Source organism: Pituophis catenifer, unplaced genomic scaffold (assembly GCF_029215685.1).
Source record: "Pituophis catenifer annectens isolate HBS135680 unplaced genomic scaffold, rPitCat1.0.hap2 SCAF_6, whole genome shotgun sequence".
In the NCBI taxonomy this organism is placed as follows: domain Eukaryota; kingdom Metazoa; phylum Chordata; class Lepidosauria; order Squamata; family Colubridae; genus Pituophis; species Pituophis catenifer.
In genome coordinates, this window is record NW_027256886.1 from 22,348,908 (window position 1) to 22,358,863 (window position 9,956).

Here is a 9,956-nt window from a genome sequence, read left to right on the forward strand (position 1 = left end):
GTAAATCATAGCCAACAAAGAAACATAGAAAACCCAAACTCTTTTCTGTCTTAACATAAGAACAAAAGTTGTGCTCTGGTGGATCAGACCCTCGTTCTGTTCTTCTAGTCCATGGGTGTCAAACTTGCATCATCACGGCAGTGTCACATGACATATCAGGACTTTTTTTCCCTTTGCTAAACCGGGCGGGGCCAGGGCCAGCACATGACACATCTGGACCGCGGGCCACGAGTTTAACACCCCTGTTCTAGTCAGTGGCCATAAGGAAAGCCCGTTAGTCTTCCAGCAGATGACCTTGGTAAATAATGAAAATGGTAAAGTTGTGTTTTAAGATACAAGAATGACTTGTCACTTCAAACATTTTAAGTCTTTTTGGCAACCATTAGCAAGATGATAGGGCAGATATGCTAAATCATAACAGAGTGTAGCCCTTTTGGATCAAAGCAGCTTAATAGCAAAAAAGCAAACAACAATTCAGTTGCATTAATCAATAAACCATCTGAACACATTTAGGAAAAAGAAGGGTGCAAGCTTTAAAAATTCATTAGCTTCCATCACTAATAATTATCCTAGCAGCAGTCTTCAAAACTCAAATGCTTCAATGGCTTGAGTATAAAAATAAGTTTTCACATTCTTTCAATGCCCAGGAAAATAATCAACATATGTAGTCTTTGACTTACAACCATTCGTTTAGTGACCATTCGAAGTTACAACAGCCCTGAAAAAAAGTGACTTACCAGTTTTCACACTTACAACCGTCACAACATCCCATGATCATGTGATCAAAATTTGGGCATTTGGCAACTGGCATTTATTGCACTGACCAGTGTCATGTGATTACCATTTTTAACCTTCCCAACTGGCTTGTCACAAACAAAATCAATGGGGGAAGCATGATTCACATAACCACCACACAATTCACTTAATAACTGCTGTGATTCACTTAACAACAGTGGCAAAAAGGTCATAAGATGAAGTGCTCACTTAACTGTCTGGCTTAGCAACAGAAATTTTGGGCTCGTATACTTTTTATGGCAACCTTGTTGTTTATTTGAAGTTATTTTTAATACAGTACTTTAATTGTATTTGTACCAGGAGTGAATGGAAAACAATACAAATAATTCCAACAAAGTAGTTTTGAACACTATAACCAGCCAGAAATTCTGCATTATAAAAATAAGAGTTAAATTTTATGGAGTTGTACGAATACAGAGAGATTAAGTAAAATCTTTAAGTGCCCTGAAGACTTTTAAATTTATCCAAACCACATTGTAAAAGGTACTTTACTATTTTCCTCTGTGGAAAACAACTCTATTTAATGCCATGGTTTCTTCTATATTTTCACTTTTTCCTCTTTTCATCAATAATTTGCCCTGTATGCACATGTGCCGAGAAGCCACAATTTGGCTTTTCCCAACTACATTTCATACTCTTCCTTATATGAACATACTTTCTACATCTGAAAATTGCAACTTATAGTAAGATGCAATGTGTCCATTTCCTACACACATATAAGAATAAAGTGAATGATTTGGGAGACCAAACCAAAACCAGATTTGTTATCATTTAATGATTTAAAGTGACATTCTGATGTAGACAAGAGTAAAGTAACCTTGATTGCTGCTGAAATAACATACAAGTTTTAAATCAATTTATCTTCCCTTTATAGATTTCAAAAGGAAAGCATCACATCTCCAAGAATTAACAAGAATAGTATTTGAATTATTGATTTGAATTACCCCTCTAAAGTTTGGAGTCCTGAGACTAGAGATTTGGGCTCATTCTCTACAACGTGCACACTAGACATTCCTCAGACCCAAGCCATCCTCAATAGAGGGGTTCATTCAGCTTCTGCTTTAATGTCACAAACAGAAATTCCACAACTTCCCCAAGGCAACTGTGCAACCAGCCAACTGCTCCTACTCTTTGAGAGCCACCCTTGTCCCTCCTCCTACTCCCAACACTTTCACTGTGTCAATTAAATCACTCTGATTACTCTTCCTTCCGCATTTGCATAAGCCTAGGCTACTTCTGTGCTGACTTAGACTGGAATGTCAAGTGGGTCCTGCAAAACCAGCCCAGCTGCCCCAGCAATTGCTTGGAGCAGCAGTAATTTTGTGGGTGCAACTAAGGCTTTGTTCCATCCAAGTGGAATGTCCCAGGATGAGAGATGAGGGCATGAACTTGTGGGTCATGCAGTGCAGCTGTTTCAAAGTATGGCAAATAGCTGTGGGTTAGAGCTATGCAAAATCATTTCTCCCAGCCCTGTTTTTGCTATTGTTGATTGTTTAATAACAAGGTCAGGTGCAAGCTAATTTCTCTGGCACAGTTCCCCCAAAGCACCACAGGCACACAGATTAAAGCCAACCAGTTTTGACATTTCTCTCTAGATTCAGGTCTGAATCTAAAGAAGTACTCAAATAAATTCTACAATCAATACGGATGTAATATGCCATGATGTTAGTGAATCAGCAGCGTCAAAGAGAGATTTGCAGAGGGAGCTCAAAATACTTGTTGACTTTCAAGAGGTTTCTTTTGACATCCTTTGCAGGGAAATTAGAAGAGTGTTTCTCCACCTTAGCAACTTTTAAGATTTGCGTACTTCAACCTCCAGAATTCTCCAGCCAACATGGAGAGCTGGAATTCATGCATCCTAAAGTTGCCAAGATTGAGAAGGACTGATCTAGAAAGAGGCATCCCATGTTCTTTTCAGCTGTGCAAAATATGAACAAGGGCAATGCTGATACTCTCCCACAAGCAGCTGAGTCAATAAAGCAGCTTAGCAAGGAAGAAAGACATTGAATGAGCAAGCCCCTGTAGTACAATGGCCAGACAGACTAGCAACCCATTTGTGAGTTACTCTCTGGTTTCCAATAACTTTGTGTGTGTGGCTTTTTAAGTATTTGTTAACCAGTTCCAATGGGATCCCATTAAAGACCCTCCATAATCCTGTGAATTGTTTTGATCAACAATAACTTGCCAAGACAGCTTTCCAAGAACAACACTTAAGGAGCATGACAAACAGCTGGATAAACTCAGAAGTAATGAAGTAAAATGATATTAACATTCTTTATATAAACATTTTATCATATTTAATACAATTAAAAATATGAATGCATAGACATGCAATCCTATCACATGAACAATTTGGTTCAGTGGCCACTTTCAGATGTAATTTCAGGGGCCTCTCTCAAACACTTCTGGGTGTGCTTTTAGAGTCACATGTATCCTTGGGAATTCAGATTATGTATGAATCTCTGCTTTAAAGAAATTAGTAAGGACTGGTATACAAGTTCTTCCACTCTGTATCTCTATCCTGTTGCCTAAAATGTAATCCAATTTTGTACTGGCAAATATAGACAACAGACTGTATGTTCCTCTCCCAAAGGTCTGTTAGTCTACATGTTACTTCATACACTCCTTTGTTCTTAGCACAGATTGCTCTGCTTGCATCACAGACAATTCAAGCCTAAAGTCCTTTGGTGCTTAGCCAAGCCTGGGTGTAACCCAATCTAAAGAGTTCCCAGAGAGCTCTGTGTGCATTAGACACTCTGAGATCCTCCATTAAAGGGATCCTCCCTTTAATGAATGTTTTAGCCTCCATTAAAGGGAGGCTAAAACATATAAAGCATGGGTGTCAAACTTGATCACATCATGTGATGTATCATATTTTTTTTGCCTTTGCAGAACAGGGATGGCTGTGGCCTGCGTGTGATGCATCTGGCCGTGGGCTGCCAGTTTGGCAGCCCTGATATAAAGAATGGTTGATGGAATTGGGTATGTCTAGTTTAATGAAAAGAAAGACTAAGGGTGACATGAGAGCACTGTTCCAATATCTCAGGTGTTGCCACAAAGTGCGTCTCCAACGCACTTGAAGGCAGGACAAGAAGCAATAGATGGAAACTAATCAAGGAGAGAAGCAACCTAGAACTAAGGAGAAATTTCCTAACAGTGAGAGCAATCAATCGATCGATTGATCAATCCATCCATCCATCCATCCATCCAGAAGTTGTAAGTTTTTAAGAAGAGATTGGACAACCATTTGTCTGAAATGGTATAGTGTTTCATGCCTGAGCAGAGGGTTGGACTAGAAGACCTCCAAGGTCCCTTCCAACTCTGTTATTTTATTAATCTTTAGGGATCAACAGCTGCCTGCAACAGCTATTATTATTTCATTTAACTTCACTATTTCTTACCAATTTATCACCGTTGGAAGTCAAACTCTATGTTGTTTCTTACTCATGGTGATAAAGCACATTTTTGGAATCTCAATATTTTAGCAGTGTGTAAAATAGTGTGCACAGCTATTTCAACTTTTGCCTTTGTATAAATCCAACCACATTTGGAATAGTGCATGTATCTTCTGCAACTTAGAAAGGACATTTGGAAAAAAATGTAGAAAAAGGCAATCAACATGGTCAATTCAGCCACTGCTCTGTAAGGAAAGGTAACAACTTTGGGGCTTTTACATATGATAAAAGTGAACGCAGTTATTAATGTAGAAAATAAAAAAAATGTATAAAAGAAGTTCCCATCTCATATTGAGAAAGCAATATCAATTATAGCTTAATATAAGACAAATAAGAAAACTTAATTCATTTGTTGAAAATTCCATGTGCCTCTAGAAATATATGGCAGTGGCCATCAGTAATATGACATTAAAAATGCATTTAAGAACACTGTTAGTGCATGCTCTTTAAATCTAATCAGAAAAGAAGAAAAACAGGAGACAAGCATCTGTTTGTTGACTATGGGAATCTAGTTGTTCTAATTAAGGTCTGTGATCTGCCCAGAAATGTGCATGGTAGTATAGTGATAAAGAGACTATAAGTGAGCCAGACTAAAATGCAGACGCTCACTGGATAACTACTATCTCTCAACCCAAGTTATTTCAGAGATAGGGAAACTGGCAGGAAAGGTGAGATATTGATTTAACAAAGCAGTCAATCAAAACTTTTTAACACAGTTTCCACACTACACCACCACTTTTTGTTTCCATACCAGAATTAATCATCTGCAACCAACTCAAATAGTTACTTCCACCAACATGATCCGTTTTCTTCAATTACTTGTTTGACTTTTACTTTGGTTTTAAAGCGTATCTCTTGAATTATTATTTCACTATTACTGACATTAGACAACCATTAATGAATTAATGAACCTAGAAACAAGTCTGAATTATGTAGAAAGTCTTCAGAAAAAGTTCTTTTCTACACAAAATTGTTTTCTAGAAGGTGAGGGGAAGAGGGAAGGTAGGAAACTGTTACATTTGAACCTGTTCCCCAGCATGTACATCATCTGCCCTAATCAGACATGAACTGTTATGTTCTACTGCACAAATTCTGCAACTCTAGTAAGATTTCTAAATCCTAATTTTTGTTCCATCAGCACCAATTGTATTAAAGACCTACCGGTATCTCATTTTGACCTTGTCGTTGTCTGGATTGCAGTAGAGTCTCTCCAGATGCTCCTGGGAGTCGGTAGTCACACTTTGCCACGCCTGTGTAGCGGTTCTCCTGGCTTGCCAGTGATATGGCAGGACAGTATGATGCTTGGGGCAATCACTGCCATACACGCACATGCCTTGAAGAAAGTGCACACAGATCTCAATCCCATCCTTCTGGTGGGTGTGATACTGCAACTGATTCAAAAGTTCAAACACCAGGTCAAGGGAAGCGTCTTCACTTTTGTCCTGGAAAAGACCAGCTCCAAACTTATCACCTGGATTCCCATTACACTGGAGCAGGCACTGGTTGTTACTTGGGGATATTCCAGATGGGTAACCTTCAAGTATCTTGCCAGGGTATGCAAGGAGAGCAGCAGCATTAGAGGCAGCATGCAAGCAGCTATCTTGGAATGGCTCATTAGCAGGAGAGGTAATGGAGGGGAAGCTCTGCTCCTGTGGCTGGACCTCCTCTTCAAGATGTCCATCAGATAGTTGTCCCTGAACTGCTGGAGCTCCTGGCACTAAAACATTGCTATCAGGTTGTGGGCATGGAGCTGCAATCCCCAATTTCTTTTTTGCAACAGATTCACACAAGTTACTATGGCTACTATTTTGTCCCCTGGGCACGAAAATTCCATCCAAGGTGCCCGTGCCAAGCAAGCTGGTGAAGATCGGCCGCAGAGCCCTCAATGCTTCTGAATCCAGCCTTTTCTGTATCTGTTGCTTCTTCTTAAAGCATGGCTTGATTGGTGGTATCTTTTCGGGAACACTTGCAGGTGGAGGAAACGCCTCTGGAGGATCAGGGGGCTTTGTTTCCGGACAGGCAGCTGGCTGGACTTCACACGGAGACTCCATTTCAGTTTCCATTGGGCGGTTGTGTGCCTCCTGGGCCCACCCTGTTCAGAGTTACTTTCCAAGTCCTAAAGACCTACAGATAAACAAAATAAAACTTATAGAAGGAGAAGTTGCATCACGTCTATGGTGTCAAAGAACCAGGACTCCGGCAACACTTTTATAATGCATTTTATTGACTCTTTCATCAAGAGATGAAAGTTAGAAAAGATGCTACAGGGTTCCCAATATAAAAAGGTAGTTAATCTCTCCCCAATTCTTGAGGCTGGACACAAAGCCTGAAACCAATTAAAAACCAAAGACCTAGCCTAGGACCCAATTAAGCCCAATAAACATATTCAAGTTTCTCTGAATCCATAAATAGTCCAGTTCTGGAAAAGGCATTAAAACTACCTCCCCGCCCACCCACCCACAATTTCCCTATTTACTTACCCAGGACAGATTGTCCTGGATTCTTAACATGTTCACTGTTTTCCTTCCTTCTCCTGATCTTTCACTGATTAATGAAGATAAAGGACAAACATGCCTGCACCAGTTGGTTATCCCAACAACAGGAAAAGATTCATTTTCCTTCCACGGATGACCTTGCAAGTTGCCACATTCAGAATTAATGACTAGCAGCATGTGGGAATGTGAAACTCTTTTCAAAAGGCTCTTTTGAAAGAGACCTTGTGCACAGTGGCTTCAGAACTGCCAATTGTTCCTCCCTCCATGCTTCCGGGACAGTTTCGTATTCCCACATACTGCCAGTCATTCTGTCTGAATCACATTCCACAAACCCTGGCTGTTTCTGGCTAAATGACACAGCAAATAAACATGCTGCCACCCGCAGGCGGAGCCAAATACTGCAGTCGCAGAAAGAAAATGCAAAAACAGCAGCTGCACACAAACACACATATGCAAAAATTAAAGTTTGGAAATGTTCTCTTCTGACAAGAGCCTGGGGAGGGAGTTAAAATGCTTAAAAGAGAGGGGGGGTAGAAGCTCTTTTGAATTGCTTCTCTGGCTTTCTAAATAAGCAGCACAAAGACTGTAGCTAGGAGCAAGAAGAAACTGGATACAAGAATACATACTAAATGTTAAGAAACATTCTCCTGCATTTTTCCCACCAGGCCTTTCTCAATTTTACAAAAGCGAATTTGCATGAACATTTGCTTTCAGAGGAGAACAGAATTTCAGTTAAACTCTCATGGGTGGAGTATTCTTCCACTTCCTTAATTACAAGGTGGCCTAGAGTGCTGCCTTGCCTGTCATCTTTCCAGCAGCCAACAGCTCTTGTCTCAGATTTTACAAGTGTCAATTAAATCCCTAAGGAATTCTTCCTGCTGGGATGTTCAGACTGGGGACATGTGGGCAACCAGGCAGGGTTTAGAAGGCTAGAGAACTACACCACAAAAAAATGTTACCACTGCTAGCTGTACTGTATTGTCATCAATCCTCTCCACAAACAAAGGAAACAACACACTCCCCTAAAATTCAAAAGAAATTCTTGGGCTCCTTGTAAAATAGAAAAAGAGGAGCCACTTTTGCTAGGGAAGAAATCCTGAGAAATTGCAAAGGCAGATTTGGGTATGATATGAATACTGCATCCAGCAAGCCAGTGAAGGTTCCCTATCCTTCTGTGCCAGTACAGAAAAGATGCCTTAAGACACAGAGCTGCACCAGTCAGGCTACCGTACAAAAGACTAAACTGGCCATCCCATTCTACTGCCAGGCCAAACAGATAAGACATTTTATTCATGCATCTTATGGACTAGAAACCTTTGCAAGCTTGTTTACAGGGTTGTTTTTATTTTTATCTAATAAATGCTTTAAAGTTTTGCTTCTGCAAACAAAACAACCCATCCATTTCTGGGACTACAGCTTTATTTTTCGCCAAGATTTTTATAAATACCCTAAAATGAACCTTTCCATCTTATCATTAATACAAGGTTACACTTGCTTTATGCCATCATAAAAAAACTTCAAATCATTATACACTTTGCTTGTATCAGAACAATTCCCATAAGGAAAAATGGATACACACATACATATACACCCTGAATTAGTATGTAGAGTCATCTATCCCTAGACGAAGTAGTTTTGGAGAGGCTGCCAACCAATTTACTCTCCGTGCAAACCTTCAGGTGTCTAGCAAGTTTATGCAGCACCCAAAGATTACTCAGATGGATGAGTCCCTTTCCTGTTCACCAGCTCCTGACACGCAGCGCTTGATTCATTACACTTCCTGAAGTTTTACGATTCCAGGATTATGCACCATCATTAAAAGACGCCCCCCTCCCCGTTATTTTGGCTACGAGGGGATCTCATTCCAAGAAGATCAATTATTCAAGAGCGAAGAGGCTGCTCCTCTCGCCTAACATAGATCCAAAGCGTCGAAACGGCGGTGGGCGTACGGTTTTGCTTGCATTCTTTTGCTAAACGTTGTTTTGAATTGTGGGATTCTCTAATCCAGATTTGTCCCTGCGCCGAAAGGTCCGGATTATTCGCCCTGCATTAATTAATATACCATTGTTGCGTTCCTGCCAAAACAATCGAAGGGGGATTCCGAGACTCCTGGTTCTGGAAGGAGCTGAAATCTCATTCACTTCTATGGGATCCCCCCCCCCTCTTGAGAGTGGGACGGAAGCCGTCCCGCTTTCAGACAAGCGCCTTAAAACTTTTCTCTCCTTCTCTCTTTTGTCCCGGTTGCTTCCTGCCTGGGCAATGCAACCCTAACTTCGAAACAAATCCTGGCCAAGCTTAAAGCGACGCTTCTGAGGGGTTTGGGATCCAGCCCGTGGACCGAGCCCGAAACGGCTGTCCGGGAAGACCCGAACCACAGGACTCGAGAAGGACGCGCGTTTTGAGCCAAAAGCAGGCTGGAAAAAAAAATGAAAAAGAAAAACAAAACAAAACACCAAAACGCCCGCGCCCACCTTCGCCTCTGCTTTCTTTCTCGTCTTCAGCGCTCCCACCCAACCCTCTCCCCAACCCCAACCCCCCCCACCCGGACCCCTTTTTGTTCCCTTCACGACCCGAACCTGTCTTCAAGAAGTCGATCCGCGACGCTCGTTCGCAATAACGAGAGGGCATTTCTCAACTCAACCGAACCTCCAAAAGCCGCCAAGCATTTAAAAAAAAAAAAAAAGAACTATACTCCTGCGCGTAAATCCCTCGGCTCCGTTCTACCCGGGGCCTGCCCTCCCCCCCCCCCAAAAAAAAATAAAGTAAGGACGCCTTTGCTGAGGAAGGGGAGAAAGAAAGAAAGAAAGGAAGGATGGAAGGAAGGAAGGAAGGGAAGGAAGAAGTTTTCCCCCACCCCACCCCCGAGTCCGCGGCTTGGACGCACCTCGCTTCCCGCTGCTCGGCGGCCGGCACCAGCAGCTAAAAAGGCGGCGAAAGTCGAACCTCCGGGTCTCCGGACTGGAGCAGCGGCTCGCTCGCTCCCTTCCTTCCTTCCTTGGGCACCGTCCGTGCGCTCAGCGCAGTCTGCTAGGGGACGGTGGCGCTCGGCGAGCTGGAGCAGCGGTTCCTGCCCATACGTGACCAAGCTCCCATTCCGGCCGTGGGGGTGGAGGGAGGCCGGCGCTCGCACCAATTCCCAGCCAGCTCCCTCTCTTTCTCTCTCTCACTCCTCTCGCCTCCGCCTCCTCCGAGCCCTTCCGAAGACTGCGCG

The 9,956-nt window shown here is 42.2% G+C and overlaps 1 protein-coding gene across 2 annotated transcripts in view; it reads right to left on the reverse strand.

The window, feature by feature from the left end:
- Window positions 1-9,956, reverse strand: part of TIPARP (TCDD inducible poly(ADP-ribose) polymerase) — a 34,096-nt gene extending 24,140 nt beyond the window's left edge. Inside the window, exons 1-2 of one of the 2 annotated variants that reach the window (XM_070945180.1) lie at window positions 9,630-9,956; window positions 5,412-6,374 (exon numbers count right to left, since the gene is read on the reverse strand). In XM_070945180.1, the coding sequence (XP_070801281.1) occupies window positions 5,412-6,313 (902 nt within the window). In that variant the 5' untranslated portion in view covers window positions 6,314-6,374; window positions 9,630-9,956. Of the gene's footprint in view, window positions 1-5,411; window positions 6,375-9,321; window positions 9,372-9,629 lie in introns of those variants that run through there. The other variant, XM_070945181.1, reaches the window with a different exon arrangement.